Source organism: Microcaecilia unicolor, chromosome 4 (genome assembly GCF_901765095.1).
Source record: "Microcaecilia unicolor chromosome 4, aMicUni1.1, whole genome shotgun sequence".
NCBI classification, from domain to species: domain Eukaryota; kingdom Metazoa; phylum Chordata; class Amphibia; order Gymnophiona; family Siphonopidae; genus Microcaecilia; species Microcaecilia unicolor.
In genome coordinates this window covers 351,639,647-351,665,458 of record NC_044034.1, presented here as the reverse complement: position 1 = coordinate 351,665,458, position 25,812 = coordinate 351,639,647, and the positions used below count along the sequence as shown (strand labels likewise).

The 25,812-nt window shown below is 46.4% G+C and overlaps 1 protein-coding gene across 3 annotated transcripts in view; it reads left to right on the top strand.

Annotated features, from left to right (window-relative positions):
* KDM6A (lysine demethylase 6A) overlaps positions 1–25,812 on the top strand; it is a 606,821-nt gene that overhangs the window by 15,693 nt on the left and 565,316 nt on the right. For all 3 annotated transcript variants that reach the window (XM_030202242.1, XM_030202240.1, XM_030202241.1), the window contains exon 3: positions 22,013–22,121. In XM_030202242.1, coding sequence (XP_030058102.1) covers positions 22,013–22,121 — 109 coding nt within the window. The remainder of the gene's footprint in view (positions 1–22,012; positions 22,122–25,812) is intronic.

Sequence of the window (25,812 nt, the reverse complement as noted above, 5' to 3'; positions counted from 1 at the left end):
GGTATGTTCGTGTTGATTCGGATGTGTTTCTAGTTGGTAGGTCGATCAAGTCTGTCATGTATCCCGGAGCTTCATGGATAATTTTGTGAACCAGCATGCAGATTTTGAAAGCAATGCGTTCTTTGATTGGGAGCCAGTGTAGTTTTTCGCGAAGGGGTTTTGCACTTTCAAATCACGTTTTTCCGAAGATAAGCCTTGCTGTCGTGTTTTGAGCAATTTGAAGTTTCTTTAAGGTTTGTTCTTTGCATCCCGCATAAATTCCATTGCAGTAGTTTACATGGCTTAGTACCATTGATTGTATCAGGTTGCGAAATATTCCCCTCGGGAAGAGTCGTTTCATGCATTTGAGTTTCCATATTGAGTGGAACATTTTCATTGTTGTGGATGTCACTTGGCTCTCTAGTGTTAAGTTGCTGTCCATTGTAACGCCGAGGATTTTCAGGCTGTCTGAGATAGGGAGGGTGTAATCTGGGGTCTTGATAATTGTGGGGTTATCCGCACTGTGTGTGGATGAGAGAATGAGACAGTGAGGCATATTTTCAAAGCACTTTGGGAGGATAAGTTCCAAAGGTTTCTATGGAACTTTGGGAGGCTAAGTGCTTTGAAAATGAGCCCCAGTGTGTTTTTTCTTTGTTTAGTTTTAGTTGAAATGCATTTGCCCAAGAGTCCATGATGTATAAGCTGATCTTGATTTCGTTGGTGATTTCTGTCAGCTTACATTTGTAAGGAATGAATATTGTAACAGTCTGCATAGATGAAAGGGTTAAGGCCTTGTTAAATTTTTATTGATCCATATCAATTAAATATTGTTTTCCACATACATATCTGCTTCGTTTGGTGTCCATCTTGGAGTTTGCAGATCAATTACCCTGCTGTTTTCTTGGTTGTATAAGGACTTGGCTAAGTGGGGTCATCATTAGGTTGAAGAGGATCGGTGATAGCGGTGATCCTTGCGGTACTCCGCAGTCTGATTTTCATGGTGATGATATGTTTGATTTTACTTGATATGTTCTTGTGTTAGGAAACCCTTGATTCAGCTAAGTGTGTTTCCACCAATCCTGAACTTATAGTAATCTTATTAATATACTAGGATAAAAGGCCCGTTTCGGAAACCAATGAAATAGGCGCTAGCAAGGTATTGCCTTTCTGCAATTAATGTTTTGAAAGGGATTGTTAGGCTAAATGTGTTCTCACCCTCCCTCCGAGTTGCAGGGCCATTCCCTCCCTCCATCCCTCTGAGTTGTAGGGCCGTCTCCCTCCCTCCCTCCCTCTGTCCGTCCTAGTTCCAGGGTCCTCACCGCCTCCTTCTGAGTTGCAGCAGCTGTTGATACTCCTTACTTTTTTAATGGCCGTCGTTCTCTTAGGTCTGTGATGCGTCTGACATAACGTTTCGTGGTGTACCAACGGGTGAGCGATGCGATTCGGCGAATGTCAGTGCTCCGCCCTCGACGTCATCACATTGTGACGCGAGGGCGGGGCAGACACTCATGGGCAAACTGCGATCTACACAACTACAGCTTCAGGCTTCCGGCTTCATTAGAACGTTGGAGGTGCGTTTTATATAGAGAGATTATGGTTTATCATGTCGAATGCACTAGACGTGTCAAATTGCAGGAGGAGGATGTTTTTGCCTATTGCTATTTCCTGCTTGAATTTGGCTAGGAGAGTGAGTAGTACTGTTTCTGTGCTGTGGAGAGGGCGAAAACCTGACTGATTGGTGTAATATTGAGAATTTGTTTATATAATCTGTAAGTTGTTTGGCTACCATGCTTTCCATCAGTTTGACAACGGAATAGATGCTACTGGATGGTAGTTAATGATTTCATTTGTTTTTTTTTTTTTCTTGGTGTCTTTTGGTAGCAGAGTGAATAGGATATTGCCATTTTCCTTAGGGAAGAGACCTTGCTGAAGCATGTAGTTTTGGGTGGGATGTGAGGTCTGCTATGAAGGGGCGGATTTCATTATGTAGTTGGGACAGGTATCTAGTTTACAGTGAGTGTTGGAGAACCTGCCGATCGCCTGTGCAACTGCGTCGATGGTAAGGAGGGCGAATTCTAACCAGGCTTGGTCAGCCGGGTATTCTCCAGTGGCTGGGTCCAACTCATTAAGGAAGATTTTGATGTCAGTGTTGTCCTGAGGTAGCGTGTTGCGTAGGTTTGCAATTCTTTAATTGTAATACTTAGCAAGTTTGTCTGCAGATGGGATGTCTGTATTCGATGTAGTGACCAAGTTGGTGTCTAGGAGTTTGTTCGCAAGTTTGTATAATTTCTTTGTGTCTTTGTAATCTGTCCCTATTTTAGTTTTATAGTATGATCTTTTGGTCTGTCTTATTGCGTATTTGTATTTTCTTTGTGATTGTTTCCATGTGTTGAGTGTGTGTTCGTCTTTTGTTTTTCTCCATGCTCGTTCGAGTTTCCTGGATTGTGTTTTTTAGCTTTTTCAGTTCATCATTGAACCGTGGTATCGAGTTATGCTTACGTGAAGTTCTTGTTCGTAAGGGTGCTATTTTATCTAGTATGCATTTGCATCTTTTATCCCATTCCACGAGGTAATATATGGAGTCTGTTTGTACTGTCCATTCATTGTTGTATATCTGTTGCCAGAATGTTTTCGTGTCTGCTTGACCTCTTGTGCTGTAGGATGTGTGTTCTTGTATTTGGTGTAATCCCTTCTTCCGCCAGGGTAGGGATAAGTTTAATTTGTAATGATCAGTCCAGAGTGTTTCTGTCCATTTAATATCTGTTATTAGTAGGTTCTGGTCTGTTGAAAGTTTGTGTGAGATAAGATCATGTGTGTGCCCTTTGACGTGGGTTGCTTGCATTTGTGGCCATTTGAGATCCCATAGTTGGAGGAATTCCTTACATTCTCGTGCGTTGATTGAGTTTGGGTCTTGTAAGTGAAGGTAGTTGTTTCTTAATACTAGTACATTGGAGTTGATAACACATGTGTTGGAAATGAAGTTAGTCTGGCCTTCGTTCCAATTACCTGGAGGTCTGTAAAACAAGACACAATTCAAATGATCGTGTAGGGTTTTGTTGTGGATTCTGATTGAGGCAATTTCAAGTTGAGGTGTCATGGACTTGGCAGTGGTTTTGGTGGTAAAGTGGGATCAATAGCTTAGTGCTATGCCTCCGCCTTTCTTTTCCTTTCTGGTCCAGTGTGTGATTTTTGTAACCTGGAGGGCACAGGTCTAGGATTATGGGGTCCTTTTGGTCGTGGATCCAGGTTTCATTGATGAAGAGTAGGTCAAGGTCTTCTGCCATGATCTAGTCTTAGTATTGCTGTTTTGTTTACTGCGGATCTGGTGTTGATATAGCCCACTTGGATTGTTTGGAATGGGTCTTCTGTGTCTGGTGTTGTGTGGACTTTTATTAGTTGTCGTCTCTTTGTTGAGGTGAGATGAAATAGGTATTGCTAAGATCCTTAATACTTACTACTTTTTAAGAAACTTGAAAAAGAAACTTGCCCCTAAAGCAGCAGTAGTTCAGGGTGATAAAGAAAATGCTCTTCTGATACTCTAAGTAACTGGAGCAGCATCAGGAAATAAAATGTGTATTTGTGAAACAAGGCACACCTACATTTTAGAACAGAACTTTTAAGACCAGATCTCTTTCCGAATTTCAGTTCAGTGGCTATCAACACATAGCAGTATTAGAGACCATTTCTTTGGAGGCCTTCAAAAGTCTGGTCAAGTTTCCCTGTCTGTAGTCAGTCCCTCCTGTCTCTTCACTACTAAGTCTTTTGCCTCTATAATCTTCTCCCTTTCTCATGTGCTAAAAGAAGAGTTTTATCTTGGCAGAGCATTGTCCATGATGTATTGTAAGCCACATTGAGCCTGCAAAGAGGTGGGAAAACGTGGGATACAAATGCAATAAATGTTCTTGCTAGTAATGTTGGTTCTAGGAGAGCATTTATTGGATTGCAAAACTGTGTGCCTGGGATTCAGGTGGAAGCACCCTGAAGCACATAGGTCCCTACTTAAGAACAGTATACAATTTTCTTCCATATTTGTCATAATTACTCTTCTTGGATAAGTACTGTTGATATATTTATAGCTATTAAAAAGTTAATTGTAATATTTTATTTATTTAGTTTTTGCTCACACCTTCTTCAGTAGTAGCTCAAGGTGAGTTACATTCAGGTACTCTGGATATTTCTCTGTCCCAGGAGGGCTCACAATCTAAGTTTGCACCTGAGGCAATGGAGGGTTAAGTGACTTGCCCAAGATCACAAGGAGCAGCAGTGGGATTTGAACCGGCCACCTCTGGATTGCAAGACCGGTGCTCTAACCACTAGGCCACCCCTCCACTGAACCAGGATAATGATGATGGTCTTGTAACCTCCAATACATAATCTAAAATGCACTGATCATAGGATATCCAGAGAAAAGATTGTCTAAAAGAATGATTAAAAGCAATTATGTTACGTTCACCTCTCTCAGCAGAGGTGAATGGCTCTGTATACTGTTGGCTGGCTTGAAACTGTAACATCTCATGCACTGCCTGTATAAAGGATGTGAAGTAGAAAAAGGTATCACTAGCCGATCAGGATTTTTGCACATAGCACACAGTCAAACCTTGATGTGGATCCTTTTCAATCATTCACACTACAGATATTTCATTTAAATAATACAAATCATACATATGCCCTCTTATGTCAAATTCTAAAAAGATAAAAAATATAATAATCCAAGTAATATCTTCAAGTTTACAAAACAAAGATGTTACAAAAGTGATTTGTAGAACTATGCTATTGGAATCACGTTTAAGGATTCTTTTTCCACATCTGGCATTAGTCCTTCAATTTAAGGGTCATCTCTGCCACAGCCTATTGATGGCCTTTGAGGTAGTTTAGTAGTGCAGCCCTCTGATCAAGGAGACTGTTCAAAAATGTTAATGTTTACTGGGGCACAGTAGACCAAAGATTTGTGCTTCAAGTTCTATCTGCTGTTCCCCCCCCCTTTTTTTTTTTTTGGTAAGTCCATTGTAAAGTGAGCTGTGGGTTCAGATGCTGTGCTCTTGATCTCAGTAGCTAGCTATTCCCCCTCAGCTTCTGATACGAAAGTTTATTATGTAGTTTGATTTTTAAAGTAGCTCTGCAAATTGTCTTCTGATCATGGCCATGAATGAATTGAGAGTGGGAAACTTAAGGGAATTGATGGTTGTGTATCACCAGAGTGAGTGACTTTATTTTTTATTGTACATATAGCCTTCAAGTCTGAAAGTGAGGTTGTCCCTTCAGTGTGGTAGGTCCAAGAAGGAGTTCCCCTTCCAATGATATGGCCTGGCTGCTGTGCAGCCTTACTCAGTGACTAATGTAACTAACAATCCTCCTCTTCACTTTCTCTCCCACTTTCAAGTTTTTCCCTACTGTTAACACTGTCCTTCCACCCAGTTCATCACCCCAACTCTGTCCCTGCCAGTATCATCTCTCACTGAAGTCGGCCATCTCTGTCCTATCTCCATTCCTGTTCCTTCCACCTTCCTTCCTTCCTTTTCCAGAGACTTGCTGCCTCCATCGTCAGCACTGCTGTTTTTAGCACCATGTATGCTAGTGAATTTGATCTGTGCAGCCCCCCAAGCTCATATTGTATTTCTATAGTGTCTTGAATAGCACAGCATGGTGTCAGAAGAAACCCCCCCCCCCCCCAGCTGTTCTACAACTAGAACCAGTAGAAAGTCTTCAGAGAAGGTGGAAGAGAGAGGGTTAGCAAGTGCGCACTGGCCCCTTGGGCCTTGTCATGACTACTGTTCTTTGGGAAATAGGTATAAAAAAAAAAGAAGCACAAATAGAAACAGAGAAACATGATGGCAGATAAGGGCTCATCCAGTCTTTCTCAGTAACTGGATGGGTCCTTATCTGCTGTCATGTTTCTATTTGTGCTTCCTTTTTTATACCTATTTCCAAAAGAACAGTAGTTATGACAAGGGCCAGTGCCCACTCACTAACTCTCTCTCTTCCACCTCTGTTTCTTAAATTGACACGGTCCTCATCTTCATTGATGCTACTGAGGTATTTAAACATCTCTATCATATCCTCTCTTCCAGTGTATACATGTTGAGGTTCATAAGCCTGTCCCTATATGTTTTATATCGGAAACCGATTTACCAATTTTGTAGCTGCCCTCTGGACCGACTCCATCATGTTTATGTCTTTCTGTAGGTGCGGTCTCCAGAATTGCACACAGTACTCTAAGTGAAGCATCCTTCTAGCTTTGATGGTCACCTTATGTACCTGTTTGGCCACCATAAGATCATCAGACACAATTGCCCTCGTCCTGCTCTTTCATACACAGAAACACTTCACCCCCTATATTGTACCGTTGCCTTGGATTTTTGTAACCCAAGTGCATCACCCTGCATTTCTTAACATTAAATCTTAGTTGCCAGTTATTGGACCATTCTTCAAGCTTCGTTAGATCCTTCCTCATGCTATCCACATCCTACGGAGTATCCACCCTGTTAACAAAGTTTGGTATCATCCGCAAAGAGACAAACCTTACTAGACAGTTCTTCTGCAATATCACTCACAAAGATGTTGAAAAGAGCCGGCCGAGGACAGATCCCTGCAGTACACCACTGATAACATCCTTTTCCTCAGAGCAATCTCCATTTACTGCTACTCTCTGTCTTCTTCCATTTAACCAGTTTTTAACCCAGTCATTTTAGTCCCAAACTGAGGGCACTCTGTAATTCCCAACCTCCTCATTACTTCCGCTGTTGTGCAGAGGGACCACATCTGCCCTTCTCCAGCCCTCTGGGACCACTCCAGACTCTAAGGAAGTGTTGAAGAACTCAGCGGAGCTGCTGGAATTTCTCAGAGTTCCGTGAATACCCTTGGATGTCTCCCATCAGGCCCCATCACTTTGTCTACGTTTAGTTTAGCTAGCTCCTTATGAGCAGACTTCTGAGAATCAATCCTGGTCTACCATATATCCATCCCCATTAGCATTTATTTTCTGCGGTCCTACCCCTGTCATTTCATCCGTGCACACAGAAATAATTGTTATGCAGTTCAGCTTTATCCTTATCGGCTTCTACATATTCCTCCCCCTCAGCTTTGAGCCTCACAATGCTATTCTTGAGCGTATGCAGCAGACGAATCCAGGAACAGGTGAGCTGTGTCCATCTACCAGCAGGTGAAGGTAGAGATTACGAAGCTGAAGGCAGTGATACAAGGCGGTCAGCTGTTCCTTCACTTCAGTATATCTATATCTGCAACAGGTGGTAGACAGTGTCTCTGCAGCTCCTGGATTCGTCTTTTCCTTGTCAGCAGCAGCAGATGAATCCGGGTCATTCCATGACAAGTGGTCTGATTTCAGAGAAGTGCCCTGCTCGGCCATCACGGATTTCATTGAAATTTTCTGTGAACATTCATACATGTCCCCAATGAACATTGGTAAAGTTTTACGTTCGCTGATGCAATACTTGCTGAGATATAGTAATCTGTTTGACCCCATACTGCAGCCTTCTATGGTATGACTCTGAGATTTAGGCAACTTTGAGACACTGTATCTACGGCAATATTTTGTTGAGAGAAACAAAACGTGGCCATCTTGTACAACTTTTTGCGCTCTATTAAACAAAATAAAAAAAATCTTCATGAGCGATTTCCATGAGGAGTCATTCTGTGTCAAGTGGACCAGGGGTCCCCACCTCACCATCTCAGATTTTGATGAAATTTGGTACATAGTTTCTTTATGATAAAAAACTAAGCTGTGCAAAAGTTTAGTTCAAAAGACTAAAAATTGGAGGTTCTAGGGGACCTCAAGTAAAGGGTTGCAAAATGTCGCCTGAGCAAAAATGACATTTTGGGCCAACTTCCAAAATTGAAACCGTTTTAAGCATGCTGTACTTCGCCAATTGTGTCTGCTAAAAACATATATCAAAAGTTCACAACTTTATTTAAGAATAGTTTAATAAAAAAAATAGGGGCCAAAAAATTATAAAAATTGCCACAGAGAGAAAATAAAAATAAAATCAAAGAGCAAGAATGCTTATTAATACACATCTATAATTTTGAATCATTCTCCAGAGATTTTAGATGAGTATTAATAAGAATTCTTGCTGTTTGATTTTATTTTTTTCTCTTAGTAGCAATTTTTATGATTTTTTGTTTTTATTTTTTTAAAGTAAACTATTAAATAAGTTTTGAACTTTTGATATATGGTTTTAGCTAACAATTGGTAACATAGTAACGTGGTAAATGACAGCAGATAAAGACCTGTACGGTCCATCCAGTCTGCCCAACAAGATAAACTCATTTTACATGGTAAGTGATACTTTATACCCGGGTTTGATTTGTTCTTGCCATTCTCAGGGCACAGACCATAGAAGTGTGCCCAGCACTCTTCTTGCATGAAGTTTTGAAACTAAAGTTGAAGTCCCTTAAAATTTACACTTCATCCCATCCATATCCAGTCACGATCAGGGCGTAGACCGTAGAAGTCTGCCCAGCAACTGTTTCGCTTCCCAGTTACCGGCATCGCCACCTAGTCTCCGCTAAGATTTTGTGGATCCATTCCTTCTTAACAGGATTCCTGTGTGTTTATCCCATGCATGTTTGAATTCCATTACTGTTCATCTCCACCACCTCCTGCAGGAGGGCATTCCACGTATCCACCACCCTCTCCTGAGTCTACCCTCCTTCAACCTCAATTCATGTCCTCTAGTTCTTCCGCCTTCTCATCTTTGAGAAAGATTTGTTTGCAGATTAACACTTTTCAAATATTTGAACATCTGTATCCTGTCACCCCAGTTTCTTCTTTCCTCCAAGGTATACATGTTCAGGTCAGCAAGTCTCTCGTACGGTTTGCAACATAAATCCCATACCATTCTCGTAGCTTTTCTTTGCACGCTTCCAGTCGTTTTACATCTATAGCAAGATACGGCCTCCAAAACTGAACATAATTCTCGTGGGGCCTCACCAGTGACTTGTACAGAGGCATCAACACCTCCTTTCTTCTGCTGTTTATACCCCTCTCTCTATGCAGCATCAGCATAGCATCCTTCTGGTGAAGTATATCAAGCTTAAAATGCTGTAGATTGATTTTTAATGCTATTGCTTCTATGAATGAGGTCTTGTGACCTATGCCCTGGAGTTATTTAAAGGCACATTTCCTTGTAAAGCACAGAAGTGCTATATGTACTTTTGCTGAACAAGATGGTGAGGCTGCAATCTTGGTTAGTACTGGTAAGTTTTCCAAGACATGCTTTCCATGCTTTTTAAGACCTATTTAAAATATTGTGTAAGTGACCATCGTTCCTTTTTTGACTTTTTGTAGCTTTCCTAAGAAGGTGAAGTGGCTTTTATACATAGATAAGGTGTCCTCGTTTTACACATTTGTAAAATGTTCATTTTCACTTATTTTCTATATGGATTTATTTTTTAGTTTGTACATGTATTTTAATATGTGTTTTATGGTTTACTTATTACTAACAATTGTCTACTTTGTTATTAATAAAAGCCCCTGACACATCTCTTAATGAGTGAAACACAGCCAATGTCTGGCTTTTAGGCCTCATGAATAAAGTATTTTAAAGGAATTTTCCTAGTGTGATCTGCTCTTTTGCACCGATACCTTTTTCAGGTACCTCAGAAGCAGAAAAACCTGTGTGGGACAGTTAGATCATGAAGGAGCAAAAAGGGCACTCCGGGAGGACAATACCATAGTGGAGTGGAGGAGTGGCCTAGTGGTTAGGGTGGTGGACTTTGGTCCTGGGGAGCTGAGGAACTGAGTTTGATTCCCACTTCAGGCACAGGCAGCTCCTTGTGACTCTGGGCAAGTCACTTAACCCTCCATTGCCCCATGTAAGCCGTATTGAGCCTGCCATGAGTGGGAAAGCGTGGGGTACAAATGTGACAAAAATAAAAATAAAATCATCCATAGTGTCCAATGCAACACCTGTTTTTAAAAAGGGTTTCAGGGTGATCCAGGAAATAACAGACCAGTAAGCCTGACGTCAATGCTGGGCAAAATAGTGGAAACTATTATAAAGAATAAAATTACAGAACACAGACCAACGTGGTTTAATAGGACACAGTCGGCATAGGTTCAGCCAAGGGAAATCTTGCCTCCAGTTTTGCTGTGTCCATATCTGGGGGTTCTCTGCATGGGGATGAAATGAAATTTGTATGAAACTTTTTTTTAATAACATTTGTGTAATTTTCATAGTTCATTTTGTTTGAATGATTTTTATTGTGTGTCTGTTACGCTGTCCTATCTGATTTTGGTATTCTTTTCAGACTATTTTACTTTGTTTTGTTTTATTGTACTCCGCCTCGATTTGCTTTAGTGATAAAGTTGGATTTAGCAAATTTTAATAAATGATAGACAATTTCTTTGAAGGTGTGAATAAACATGTGGATGAAGGTGAACCAGTTGTGTATAAAGATTTTCAGAAAGCTTTTGACCATGTTTCTCATGGGATAGGTGGCAATTTCCTTCTGTGGATTAGGAATTAGTTATTTGACAGAAAATGGAGGGTAGGGTTAAATGGCTGTTTCTCTCAATGAAGGAGGGTGAAAAGTCAAAATGCATGCAGATTGTGAAAAATTGCAGGAAAACCGTAGGAAACTGGAAGACTGGGCATTCAAATGGCAGATGAAATTTAATGTGGACAAATGTAAAGAGATGCACATTTGGAAGAACATTCCAAATTAGTTACCTGGATGCTAGGGTCCACCTTGGGATTTGACACCCAAGAAAAAGATCTAGGTGTCGTAGATAATACGCTGAAACCTTCTGTCCCGTGTGTGGTGGTGGCCAAAAAAGCAGACAGGATGCTAGGAATTATTAGGAAAGGAATGCAAAATAAGACCAAGAATATTATAATGTCTCTGTATTGCTCCATGGTGTGACCTCAGCTTGAGTACTGCATTCGATACTGGTCGCCATATATCAAAAAAGATAAAGCAGAATTAGAAAAGAATAGGTATTATAAACTTAAAATTCAAACTGCTTTGAATAGGCCTAAGGACTTATTCAGTACTGTGAGGCAATTGGTTCAGGAGCACGTACATGATGATGCTGATGATGCTATTGGAGGTCCTGATGCTGTTGCTTTTGCTAATTTAGTAGAAAAAATAGAAAAGTTGGATAAGTTGTTGGGAAATAGAATAATTTTTATTTATTTGTTACATTTGTATCCCACATTTTCCCACCTATTTGTAGGCTCAATGTGACTTACATGGTTATAAAAAGATGATTAAGAACTGCGGTGTTAACAATTACAAGGTGATTGTGTGATTAAAATTGAAACTATTGTGTTTCGCCCACTGGGGGAATGAGCAAAAACGAGCAACTGAAGATTTGCATTACATCCATGTTGTGTTTTAGTGATGATGTGTTTCAGTGGCTGGGCATTTATTTTGGTTTTGTCAGGTAAGCCTTTCTAAAAAGATGAGGTTTTAAGTTTTTCCGGAAGTTTAGGTGGTTGCTTGTAGTTTTCAGATATTTCAGTAGTGTGTTCCGTAGTTGTGTGCTTAAGTAGGAAAAACTGGATGCATATGTTGACTTGTACTTTACATCTTAGGAAGTGAAGGTTTAGGTATGTTCTTGCTGATTCGAATGTGTTTCTCATTGTTAGGTCGATCAGGTCGGTCATGTATCCAGGAGCTAGTCCGTGGAGTACTTTGTGAACCAAGGTGCATACTTTGAAGGCTTTACATTCTTTGATTGGTAGCCAGTGTAGTTTTTTGCGAAGGGGTTTCACACTTTCTAATCTTGTTTTACCGTAAATGAGCCCAGCTGCCGTGTTCTGAGTGGTCTGGAGTTTCTTTAATATTTGTTCTTTGCATCTCTCGTATATTCCATTGCAGTAATTGATGTGGGATAGTACCATTGATTGAACCATATTGTGGAAAGTTTCCCTCGGGAAGAATTGTTTCACACGTTTGAGTTTCCACATTGTGTGGAACATTTTCTTTGTGGCTGTGGCTTGGTTCTCTAGTGTTAGGTGGCTGTCTATGGTAATGCTGAGAAGTTTCATATTGTCTGAGATTGGGAGAGTATGATCTAGGGTATTGATGATTGTGGGGTGGTCTGGGCTGTGTTGGGAGGAGAGGATGAGTGTATGTGTTTTTTTCTTTGAGTTTCAATTTGAATGTCTTTGCCCAGGATTCCATGATTCTCAAGCTGTTATTGATTTTCTTTGGTGATTTCTGATGGGTTTGATTTAAAAGGTATGTATATGGTGACATTGTCTACGTAGAGAAAGGGATTAAGGCCTTGTTTAGATAGTGACCTAGCTAATGGGGTCATTATGAGGTTGAAGAGGATGGGTGATAGAGGTGATCCTTGTGGTACTCCACAGTCTGCTTTCCAAGGTGATAAGATTGTCGAATTAGATTTTACTTGGTATGATCTTGTAATGAGGAACCCCTTGATCCAGTTGTGTCTTCCTTCCAATCCCTATCTTATCAAGTATTCCGAGTAATATATTGTGGTCTAAATACAAACAAGAGTGGGAATGTAAACCAAGCTTATCCAAAGAACAGGAACCAGACAAAAATTGTCATTATTACAAAAAATATTTATTAGTCTTTAAAGTATTGTTTTTTTTTAACTCTATTTTTGTCTGGTTCCTGTTCTTTGGATAAGCCTGGTTTACATTCCCACTCTTTGTATTTATTCTCTATCCCGTGGGATCTATTGAGTTCTCCATGTTTGTGGATTCTCTTTATATATTGTGGTCTACCATATCGAATGCACTCGACATGTCAAATTGGAGTAGGAGGATTTTTTTTTTACCTATCGCTATATCATGCTTGAATTTGGCCAGGAGCATAACTAGTACCATTTCTGTACTATGGTAAGGTCTGAATCCAGATTGTGATATGCGCAGTATTGAGAATTTATTGATGTAGTAGTAAAAAAGGCCCGTTTCTGGAACGAATGAAACGGGCGCTAGCAAGGTTTTCCTGGGAGTGTGTATGTTTGAGAGAGAGAGAGCCAGAGTGAATGTGCGGGTGTGTGACAGTGTGTGTGAGAATGAGTGTGTGACAGGGCCCCCTCCCCTGTTCCTAATGCCCCTCACCCTGTTCCCTCCCCTCCTTTTCCTCCTCCTTCCCACACTTTGGGTTCCTTAAGTCTTTGAAAAGTCTGTGTACCCCCGTGGCCCTAACTCCCAGTATCCGGATACCCCACCGCTTTCCTCCTCACCCTTCCCCCAAGATGTAACAGATTCACGTCCTTCATTTTTTTTAAAAGTGTCCTATCTACCTTGTGTCCAAATGCCCGGCATTCAGATTGTGTTCCTCTCGTAAATTTTCATTTCTTTCATTCATTCAGAACTTGCCCCCCCCCCCCCCCCCCCCCCCGAACACTTTCGGTTCCTTCAGTCTTTTAAAACTCTATGTACCCTGTGTGCTAATGGCCAGCATTGAGATTGTTTTCCTGTCCCAAATTTGCATGTCTTTCAGTCGTTCAGAACTCCCCCCCCTCCCCCCATTTAACACTTTCAGTTCCTTCAGTCTTTTAAAACTCTCCTATCAACCCTGTGTCTTATTGGCCAGCACTCAGATTGTTTTGCTTTGCCAAATTGTCTGTCACTGATGTCACTGAGGTCAGTGCGTGCCTGCCTAGCAGACCACTTCCGGCAGGCATGGTCCCAAGCACATCCTGTTGGAGGTGAGAATTTATTATATAGGATTCCGTAAGTTGTTTGGCTACAATGCCTTCCATTGATTTGGTTGTCAGCAGGATGGATGCTATTGGCCGATAGTTCGTGATTTTTTTCTTGGGGTCTTTTGGTATCGGTGTGAGTAAGATGTTGCCTTTTTCTATGGGGAATAGGCCTTGCCGGAGCATGTGGTTTAGGTGGGATGTGAGATCTGCCATGAATCGATCGGGGGCCTGTTTCATGATATAGTTGGGGTAGATGTCTAATTTACAGTGAGTAGTGGAGAGCTTTCTGATCATCTGTGCTACTGTTTCAACATTGAGGTGGGTGAAGTTTGTCCAGTTGCAGTCTACTGGCTATTCTCCTGGGTGTGGGTCCAGCTTGTCAAGGAAGGTTTCGAGGTTGGTGTCCTCCTGTGATAGAGTTTTGTGTAAGTTAATTATTTTTTCTTTGAAGTAGTTTGCCAGTTTGTCTGCCAATGGAAAGTCTGTATTTGATGTGGTGACAGGATTGGCATCTAGAACTCTATTCAGTAGGTTATATAATTTTTTCATATCTTTGTAATCTGTTCCTATTTGTCTTTTTATAGTAGTTTCTTTTGGTTTGTCTTATCTTGTATTTGTATTTTTTTTTTGTGTGATTGTTCGTTTTTTGTTTTTTCTCCATGCTCATTCGTCTATATTGTGTCTTACGTTTTTTCAGTAAGTCATTGTACCAAGGTGTCGTATTTCGTGAAGTTTTTGTTCGTATAGGAACTATGTCGTCTAATATAGAGTTGCATCTTTTTTCCCAGTCTGCAAGGAGATTTGTGGATTCCATTTGTGCTGATCATTCATTGTATGCCAATTGCCAGAATGTTTTTGGGTCCACCTGACCTCTTGTGCTGTGTGAAGTGTGTTCTTGTTCTCTGTGGTGTCCCCTTCTTCCGCCAGAGTAAAGTGATCGGACCGTGGCGTCTCCGACCATTTGTGATCTGTTATAATGAAGTTCTGGCCAGTTGAGGATTTGTGTGAGATTAGGTCGAGTGTGTGACCTTTTAAGTGGGCTGCATGCATTTGTGGCCATTTAAAGGCCCATAGATGGAGGAAGTACTTACTAACTGAACAGGAGGTTGCTGGCATTGTATCTTCATTGACCCCCTTCAAAATCTTGGGTAGATGTGTTCCACAGTGGTTGTTAGGAGTCTGGCTTCAGTAGTGACTCTGACTGGTAAAGTTCCCGATAAGTGTGACATTTCTGCAGTGAAACCTCTTTTAAAGAATGATTCTTTGAATGCTTTGGGGTTGAGTAATTATAGGCCAGTTTCTGTGGTTCCTGCTGTTCTGAAGGTAGTTGAAAAAGTGGTTCTCTGTCAAGTGGTGACAGTGAGAGGATCAGCGGCAGTGGGCAGGAAAGAGTGGGGATCACGAAGAATTCGCTAGACCATAAGGGTGTCTTGAGGTATGTGCTGGGAGGGAATCCTGAGGCTCGGGGGAGGGGAGGCAAAGCTCCATTTGCCATGCATTTCCATGGAGACTCCACAAGACCCGGAGGGGATCCCTGCGGGAATCTCACCATCCCTGCTCCCATGCAGCTCTCTAATGAAGGCATTGCAGATGTTCAAAATGCTGCAGCCTGATTGTGAGCTGGTCCATCTTGGTTTGAACATGTCTCCAATACTTCGTTCATTGCATAGGATTCTTTGTGATTTTTGGTTTATATTACTCTGTGCCAGGGATTCTCAACCCAGTCCTTGGGACACACCTTAGCCAGTCAGGTTTTCATGATACCCACAATGAATATGCATATGAAAGATAATGGGATATGGTTCAGGATATAATTTTTCAAATAAAATATTGAAATAAGTGAATGGACATGCTATATATTTTTGTCATTTTCCTTTGTTCATTTGTTCAGTCATGCTTGCTAGATTCTACTTGTGTTTGGTAGGGTCATAATGGAAGAAGAAAAGTTAGGGTTTACATGCCATTTCATGGCTTATTTAATCATATTTAATCATATTAATTTGGAAATAAGCTTGCTTTAGAAAGCTATTTTATTTTTTTCCTTATATCTATTACCTTCCTACACTGTTCCCTCAAAGCTGAGCGGGAGTCCTCCTCCTCCGAAGACAAGCAGGCTGCTTGTTCTCACGACTGGGTTGACGTCCACGGCAGCCCCCACCAACCGGAACAAACACTTTGCGGGCGGTCCCGCACGCGGGGCATGCCCACCGCGCATGCGCGGCCGTCTTCCCGCCCGTGCGCGACCGTTCCCGCTCAGTTTTTTTTGATTCCGCGCTGGAGAGAGACGTGTTATCGTCTCTCTCTCTGTCAGCCCTGGAAACCGGATTGCGGCCTAGCCGCGAGCTTTTTTTCTCTTTTCGTGCGCGTTCGCGCTTCTTTTCTTTTCTGTGTTAAAAAAAAAAAAGGTTAGTTTGTCCCCTCGTCGTCTTTAGTCGTGGGGGCGCCTCGTTGCGGCCTTGTGGCTGCGCGGTCGTTTCTTTTTCGGGTGTGCTTTTCACAGCCACCATCGATGACTTTGACTTCGCCGACATGATTTTTCCGTCAATGTCCTCGAAGGTCCCGAGGGGATTCAAAAAGTGTGGTCGGTGCGGCCGGCAGATCTCGCAAACCGATACCCACGCTTGGTGCCTCCAGTGCCTTGGGCCGGAGCATAATACCAAGACGTGCACCTTATGTCTCGGCTTGCGGAAGCGGACACAGGTGGCGAGGCAAGTTCTTAGGGACTGTCTTTTTGGAACTTACGCCGGCCCTTCGACGTCATTGGTGTCGACGGCTGGATCTTCGGTACCGGTACCGATGTCGACGAAATCGGCACCGACGATGGCACCGATCCCAGGAGCACAGGTACCGTTGGCCCGCCGGACCACCGGCGACGGTGGGGGTGAGCGACCACGCGGCCACTCCCTCTACCCAGGGCCATCGGGACCGAACCCTGTTAGACCCGATCCCTCGAGGCCGGGGGGGTTCTACCTCCTCTTCATCTCTGCCACCGAGCGCCGATGATGGGCACCGAAAGAAGACTAAAAAACATCGTCATCGGTCGCCCACGGCGCATGGGACTACCAGTTCCGGCGTCTCCAGAGATGACTCAACACCGAGGAAGCGGCAGTGCCGAGAGGAGCGTTCCCCTCGGTCGAAGAGGTGTCACTGCGTCAGTCCATGGGTGCTTCGGTACCGTCTCCTGGACCCGAGCAGCTTCCGGCACTGGCACCCACACCGGCCCCCCTGCCTTTCCCGACAGCGGGCTTTGATGAGTGCCTCCGAGCCATTCTTCCAGGGATTCTGGAAGGGCTGATGCGCCAGGCTTTGCCGGCACCGGGGGTGCTTGCGCCCCCGGCGCCGTTGATGGAGGAGCCGGCGTGCTCTAGCCCGATGCAGAGGCCTCCGACGCCGCTTGCGGTGCCGGTGTCGAAAGCCACGCAGGTGGAATCTCCGTCGACGTAGATGGAGGAAGCTTCATCCCCGCCGGCACAGGTGTCCACCGCTGGATGCCACCATCGAGGACATGGTTCCTCGCAGTCGAGACGGGCCCGGTTCAGGTCTGAGCTGCAAGAGCTCATGTCCGACACCGAGGAAGAGGCCTTGTGGGGGGAGGAGGAGGACCCCCAGATATTTCTCCTCAGAGGAGTCTGAGGGCCTTCCCTCCGACCCCACTCCTTCACCAGAGAGGAAGCTCTCGCCCCCTGATAGCCTCTCCTTTGCGTCCTTCGTTAGGGATATGTCGATTTCCATTCCCTTCCCCGTGGTTTCTGTGGATGAGCCGAGGGCCGAGATGCTCGAGGTCCTCGACTATCCATCACCACCTAGAGAGTCTTCCACGGTGCCGTTGCACAATGTCCTCAAAGAGACACTGCTTCAGAACTGGCTGAAGCCCTTATCTAACCCCACCATCCCCAAGAAAGCGGAGTCCCAATACAGAATCCATTCTGACCCAGAGTTGATGTGGCCCCAATTGCCTCATGACTCGGCGGGCGTGGACTCTGCTCTCAAGAGGGCACGGAGTTCGAAGGATACCGCCTCGGCGCCCCCGGGCCGGGAGTCTTGCACTCTGGACTCGTTTGGGAGGAAGGCCTACCAATCTTCCATGCTCGTGACCCGCATCCAGTCGTACCAGCTCTACACGAGCATTCACATGCGGAACAATGTGAAGCAACTGGCGGACCTGGTCGACAAGCTCCCTCCGGAGCAGTCCAGGCCTTTTCAGGAGGTGGTCAGGCAGCTGAAGGCGTGCAGAAAGTTCCTGTCCCGGGGTATCTATGACACCTGTGATGTGGCATCTCGAGCTGTGGCCCAAGGTATAGTGATGCGCAGACTCTCCTGGCTGCGTGCCTCTGACCTGGACAACCGCACCCAGCAACGACTGGCGGATGTTCCTTGCCGGGGGGATAATATCTTTGGCGAGAAGGTCGAGCAGTTGGTGGACCAACTACACCAGCGGGAAACCGCTCTCGACAAGCTCTCCCACCGGGCGCCTTCAGCATCCACCTCAGCAGGTGGACGTTTTTCCCGGGCCAGGCAGGCTGCACCCTATGCCTACAACAAGCGTAGGTACACCCAGCCGGCTCGAAGGCCTCCTCAGGCACAGGGACAGTCCCAGCGCGCTCGTTCCTGTCAACAGCATGCGCCTAAGCAGCCCCCTGCGCCTCCACAGCAAAAGCCGGGGACGGGCTTTTGACTGGATCCATGGGAACATAGCCGCCATCAAAGTGTCCGTACCGGATGACCTGCTGGTTGGGGGTGCTTGAAAGTTTTTCACCAAAGGTGACCTCTGATAACCTCCGACCAGTGGGTTCTCCAAATAGTGCGGTGCGGATACGCCCTGAATTTGGCCTCCACTCCACTAAATTGCCCACCGGGAGCCCAATCCTTCAGCTCCCATCACAGGCAGGTACTTGCAGAGGAACTCTCCGCCCTTCTCAGCGCCAATGCGGTCGAGCCCGTGCCACCAGGGCAGGAAGGGCAGGGATTCTATTCCAGGTACTTCCTTGTGGAAAAGAAAACAGGGGGGATGCGCCCCATCCTAGACCTGAGAGGCCTGAACAAATACCTGATCAAAGAGACGTTCAGGATGCTTTCCTTAGGCACCCTTCTACCAATGATTCAGAAAGACGATTGGCTATGTTCCCTGGATTTAAAGGACACTTATACTCGTATCCCGATACTTCCAGCCCACAGACAGTATCTCAGATTCCGCCTGGGGACACGGCACTTTCAGTATTGTGTGCTGCCCTTTGGGCTTGCCTCTGCCCCATGGGTGTTCACGAAGTGCCTCGTGGTGGTCTCGGCGTATCTACGCAAGCTGGGAGTGCACGTGTTCCCATATCTCGACGATTGGCTGGTCAAGAACACCTCGGAGGCAGGGGCTCTCCGGTCCATGCAGTGCACTATTCACCTCCTGGAGCTGCTGGGGTTTGTGATAAATTACCCAAAGTCCCATCTCCAACCAGTCCAATCTCTGGAATTCATAGGAGCTCTGCTGAATTCACAGACGGCTCAGGCCTTTCTTCCCGAGGCGAGGGCCCACAACCTCCTGTCCCTCGCTTCCCAGACCAGAGCGTTTCAGCAGGTCACAGCTCGGCAGATGTTGAGACTCCTGGGTCATATGGCCTCTACAGTTCATGTGACTCCCATGGCTCGTCTTCACATGAGATCTGCTCAATGGAACCTAGCTTCCCAGTGGTGCCAAGCCACCGGGAATCTAGAAGATGTCATCCGCCTGTCCCTCAGTTGCCACAATTCGCTGCACTGGTGGACACTTCGGACCAATTTGACCCTGGGACATCCATTCCAAATTCCACAGCCCACGAAGGTGCTGATGACGGATGCATCTCGCCTGGGGTGGGGAGCTCATGTCGATGGGCTTCACACCCAGGGACTGTGGTCCCTCCAGGAACAGGATCTTCAGATCAACCTCCTGGAGCTCCGAGCGGTCTGGAAAGCACTGAAGGCCTTCAGAGATCGGCTGTCCTATCAAATTATCCAAATTCGGACAGACAATCAGGTTGCAATGTATTACATCAACAAGCAGGGGGGCACCGGATCTCGCCCCCTGTGTCAGGAAGCCGTCGGGATGTGGCATTGGGCCTGCCAGTTCGGCATGCTTCTTCAAGCCACATACCTGGCAGGTGTAAACAACAGTCTGGCCGACAGACTGAGCAGAGTCATGCAACCGCACGAGTGGTCGCTCCATTCTAGAGTGGTACGCAAGATCTTCCGAGAGTGGGGCACTCCCGGTGGACCTTTTCGCCTCTCAGACCAACCATAAGCTTCCTCTGTTCTGTTCCAGACTACAGGCACCGGGCAGACTAGCGTCGGATGCCTTTCTCCTCCATTGGGGGACCGGCCTCCTGTATGCTTATCCTCCCATACCTTTGGTGGGGAAGACCTTACTGAAGCTCAAGCAAGACCACGGCACCATGATTCTGATAGCGCCTTTTTGGCCCCGTCAGATCTGGTTCCCTCTACTTCTGGAGTTGTCATTCGAAGAACCGTGGAGATTGGAGTGTTTTCTGACCCTCATTTCACAGCACGACGGAGCGCTTCTGCACCCCAACCTTAAGTCTCTGGCTCTCACGGCCTGGATGTTGAGGGCGTAGACTTTGCTTCGTTGGGTCTGTCTGAGGGTGTCTCCCGCGTCTTGCTTGCCTCTAGAAAGGATTCCACTAAAAAGAGTTACTTTTTTAAGTGGAGGAGGTTTGTCGTTTGGTGTGAGAGCAAGGCCCTAGAACCTCGCTCTTGTCCTGCACAGAACCTGCTTGAATACCTTCTGCACTTATCAGAGTCTGGCCTCAAGACCAACTCAGTAAGGAATCACCTTAGTGCGATTAGTGCTTACCATTATCGTGTAGAGGGTAAAGCCATCTCTGGAGAGCCTTTAGTCGTTCGATTCATGAGAGGCTTGCTTTTGTCAAGCCTCCTGCAGTGTCATGGGATCTCAACGTCGTCCTCACCCAGCTGATGAAACCTCCTTTTGAGCCACTGAATTCCTGCCATCTGAAGTACTTGACCTGGAAGGTCATTTTCTTGGTGGCAGTTACTTCAGCTCATAGAGTCAGTGAGCTTCAAGCCTTGGTAGCTCATGCTCCTTATACCAAATTTCATCATAACAGAGTAGTACTCCGCACTCACCCTAAGTTCCTGCCAAAGGTGGTTTCGGAGTTCCATCTTAACCAGTCAATTGTCTTGCCAACATTCTTTCCCAGACCACATACCCGCCCTGCTGAACGTCAGTTGCACACATTGGACTGCAAGCGAGCGTTGGCCTTTTATCTGGAGCGGACACAGCCCCACAGACAGTCCATCCAATTGTTTATTTCTTACGACCCCAACAGGAAAGGGGTCGCTGTCGGGAAACGCACCATCTCCAATTGGCTAGCAGATTGCATTTCCTTCACTTACGCCCAGGCTGGGCTGACTCTTGAGGGTCATGTCACGGCTCATAGTGTTAGAGCCATGGCAGCGTCAGTGGCCCACTTGAAGTCAGCCACTATTGAAGAGATTTGCAAGGCTGCGATGTGGTTGTCTGTCCACACATTCACATCACATTACTGCCTCCAGCAGGATACCCGACGCGACAGTCGGTTCGGGCAGTCGGTGCTGCAGAATCTGTTTGGGGTTTGAATCCAACTCCACCCTCCAGGACCCGATTTTGTTCTGTTCAGGCTGCACTCTGTTCTTTGTAGGTCAATTTCCGTTATGCCCTCGCCGTTGCGAGGTTCAATTGACCTGGGTTCTTGTTTTGAGTGAGGCTGAGAGCTAGGGATACCCCAGTCGTGAGAACAAGCAGCCTGCTTGTTCTCGGAGAAAGCGAATGATACATACCTGTAGCAGGTGTTCTCCGAGGACAGCAGGCTGATTGTTCTCACTTACCCTCCCTCCTCCCCTTTGGATTTGTGTTTTTTCCTCATTCCTTTGCTTGTCATTCAACTGAGCGGGAACGGTCGCGTATGGCCGGGAAGACGGCCGCGCATGCGCGGTGGGCATGCCCTGCGTGTGGGACCACCCGCGAAGTTTTTGTTCCAGTTGGTGGGGGCTGCCGTGGACGTCAACCCAGTCGTGAGAACAATCAGCCTGCTGTCCTCGGAGAACACCTGCTACAGGTATGTATCATTCGCTACCTACGAGGACCAGCGAGAAACAGGCAAGCTCAGCAGAACTCCAGGTAACCTGTTTACCTCTAGTAACTGAAAACAGAATATTGAAGCACCACACCCCACTGACAGCAGTGTAGTTGAAGGACTCCTCAGCTTAGAGGGAGCAGTACCCCTCCTATTTGATGCTGATTTGATCCTCGATGAGGAAGTTTTGTTACTCTGAGCGGTCACTCAATTTGTGAAGTAATTTGCTGTATAAAATGATTATTCAGAAGGTTTGTTTGTTTTTCAGGCTGTTCGATGCTATGAAGCTTTGGTTTTGAAATCTGAAGGAAAAGTTGAGTCCGATTTCTTTTGTCAACTAGGTCACTTCAACCTCTTGTTAGAAGATTATTCAAAAGGTATGTGTTATGTTAATTTTTCAATTTGAGCTGTATACAATATGTACTTTCAAACAATGAGGGGAAAATAGATCTGAATTATTTTTGACACAGTTGGAATGTACGGTGTTGTGAAAAAGTCTCTTCCCCCCCCCACCCCCCCATTTACCCAACTTTTGCATATATGTCACCCTGAATGATTTCTGGTCTTTAAACAAAATGCAGTATTAGACAAAAGGAACCTGAGTGAACACAAAGGTTTAAAATTGTTACTTCATTTATTCAAGGAACAAAGCTAACCAATACCCATGTGAAAAAGTCTTAAATGGCTGAACCACATCAGCAGCAATAACTGCAACCTAATGCTTTCTATAATTTTATTTCCTTGTCATCAAGCAGATGAAGCCATTACGTATGGGTTGTGTCCATCAACCAGCAGGGGGGAGATAGAGAGCACTCAACTTTTCACAGTGCCTCATGGCCAGCCAGCTCCACTGCCTCTTCAGTATTCTCTATCTCCCCAAGCAGGGTGGCTGCAGCTTCTTCGAGCGCCATCAGAAATCTGCCTGGGGGTGGCTCCTGGCTTGCCAGTTGTTAGCCGGGGTGTTAGAGGCTATAGCAGCTTCACTTTGAAGGCACATAGGTTAGTCCTTTCCCTGCCTTCCCCATGCCCCCATGGATGTGGACATATTAGCTTGCTTTTCCCTGTCCTTTCCCACTCAGTGGATGCAGGCACATTGGTTCGCCTTTCCCTGCTTTCCCACTCATCTGAGCCTCCGGAGTTCTTATTACCTCTGCTTTCCTCACAGCGTTAAAAAAAAAAAAAAAAAGTCAGGCCGATTACTTTGATGTTATATTACCATTTTCCATATCATCATGCTGATCAATCCATAGACTGGTGGGTTGTGTCCATCTACCAGCAGGTGGAGATAGAGAGCAATCCTTTTGCCTCCCTATATGTGGTCATGTGCTGCCGGAAACTCCTGTATGTTCTCTATCTCAGCAGGTGGTGGTCACGCACAGCAGCAGCTCTGGCTAGGTCTCCAAGCCTAATTTTTAGGTTTTGTTGAGTACCTGGGGTTGAGGGCTCTTCTTGAGCAAGTGCAAACCTGGTGGCGCCAGGCCCCTCCTTTTCTCCCCCCTCCCGCTGGCTCCCTTAAAAAAAAAAAAAAAAATTTTTGGACGTCCTTAAAGGCGTTTATTTCGACGTTTATTTAAACGTTTATTGCAGCTACTCACTGGGACACCAGGTCGTTACAGCTCGGAGCGAGAAACAGGTAATTTTTACCTTTTTATAGCGGGCAGGGGGTTCCCCGATTGATCTCCACGTGGCCTATGGCGTCGGAGGGCGAGGGCGCGAAGAATCGCTCCCCGGACCGCGTGTGCGCTTCTAGCGGGGATGCGGGGGTCTTAAAGTCTGATTCGCCCTTGTTGGGTGTCAGTTCGGAGGCCGGTCAGTGTCCCGGGTCTTCCTCCGGTGCGGCGGTTTTTCCCGCCATAAACGCCCATCCCCCGCTGCTCGCCTCCGCCATCTTGGCCGGCCACTCTGCTCGGACGGCTTCTTCTTGGGCCGCCCTTGAGCTGGGAGACGTTAATGCCATTGCCGCCCTTGATTTGGGCGACGGCAAAAAAGCGGCTAAAGTTAAGCGCCGTTCTTCCCGCGCGGCTCCTTCGCGGAGTGTCGCGCCGGACGCCATCTTGGATGCGCAGCATGTTTCTCCCCCGCTCTTGCGAGCGCCGGTTGAGGATGCGTCTAGGCCTGTGGCCCAGGCTGCTGAAGTGCACAGTCTGGGGGGTTTCTCCCCCGAGTTTATTTTGCTGCTGCATCAGGCCTTCCTTATGCAAAACGCTGCCCCTTGTCCGATAAAGGGGTTGAGGCCCCCGGAAGTAAACGCCCTCGGGTGGATTCCCAGGCCTTAGAGGACTCTGCTTCCTCTGATGTAGATGAGGGCAGCGTATCTGAGTTCTCCCAACGGTCCTTTGGGGATTCCTTGGAGGAGACGGATTCCCGCTCGGATGGAGCGGATGACCCCTCTGCAGCGCGGATCTTTCGCTCAGAGGATTTGCCCAACCTGTTAGTGCAGGCCATGAGCATTTTGAAGATTTCCTCTCCAGAGGACGTCTCTCCCTCAGCCCCTGTTGGCTCCGCCATTATGCTGGGGACAAAGCGCCCGCCTAGAACCTTCCACGTGCATGACGCCATGCACACCTTAATTTCGGCTCAATGGGATGTCCCGGAAGCGAGCCTCAAAGTGGCTAGGGCTATGTCCCGCCTCTATCCTTTGCCTGAAAGTGAACGGGAGGCCTTTCTTTGGCCTACTGTGGATTCTTTAATCACTGCGGTGACTAAGAAAACTGCGTTGCCGGTGGAAGGTGGCACGGCCCTAAAGGACGCCCAAGACAGAAGATTGGAGGCGGCCTTAAGGTCGTCCTTTGAGGTGGCTGCCTTAAGTTTGCAGGCCTCAGTTTGCGGCTCCTATGTGGCCAGGGCGTGCCTGACGATTGTGCAGCGGGCTTCCCCCTCGGATCCTTCCTTGAGGGCTGATTGGCCGGCCCTGGAATCGGGCTTGGCTTATTTGGCAGACTTACTGTATGATGTCTTGAGAGCCTCGGCTAAAGGTATGGCTCAGACAGTCTCTGCGCGGCGGTGGCTTTGGCTGAAACATTGGTCTGCTGACCACGCCTCTAAGTCCCGCCTGGCTAAGTTGCCTTTTAAAGGCAAGCTGCTCTTTGGGGTCGAGCTGGACAAAATTGTGACCGATCTCGGCACGTCTAAGGGCAAGAGGTTACCAGAGGTCAGGGCTCAGGCCAGTGCTCGCCCTGGTTTCTCCAGAGGACGGTATCAGGAAGCCTGTCGGTACCGCCCGGGCAAGTCGGGCTCCTCTGCCCCCTCTTCCTTCAAGAGGAATTTCTCCCCCAAGCAGCATTCCTTTCGCAGAGACCGCCGTCCCGGAGGTGCGCCCTCGGGTCCTCCCCCAGGGTCTCGTACCCAATGACGGGGTCCTGGTCCATGGCCCAGTGCAGATTGGAGGACGCCTGTCCTCGTTTCTGGGCGAGTGGACCAGGGTAACTTCAGACGCTTGGGTGCTAGAAGTCATCAGAGACGGCTACAAGCTAGAGTTCTGCCGACCCTTAAGAGACGGGTTTGTACTCTCTCCCTGCAAGTCTCCGGTCAAAGCTGTGGCAGTGCAGCAGACCTTGGACAAACTGATCCGCCTGGGTGCGGTCGTTCCGGTGCCAGAAAATCAGCTTGGCAAGGGACGTTACTCCATTTACTTTGTGGTACCAAAGAAAGGAGGTTCTGTGCGGCCTATCCTCGACCTCAAAGGGGTCAATCGGGCCTTGAAAGTTCGGCACTTTCGCATGGAGACTCTCCGCTCTGTTATAGCGGCAGTGAAGGCAGGGGAGTTCCTGGCGTCCTTGGACATCAAGGAAGCGTACTTGCATATTCCCATCTGGCCTCCTCATCAACGCTTTCTGCGTTTTGCAGTCCTGGGCCGACACTTCCAGTTCAGAGCCCTCCCGTTCGGGTTGGCTACTGCTCCGCGGACCTTCTCCAAAGTAATGGTGGTCATCGCGGCCTTCCTGCGAAAAGGAGTACAAGTCCATCCTTATCTGGATGACTGGTTGATCCGAGCCCCCTCTTATGCAGAGTGCGGCAAAGCTGTGGACCGGGTGATTGCTCTTTTGAGCTCCCTGGGGTGGATCATCA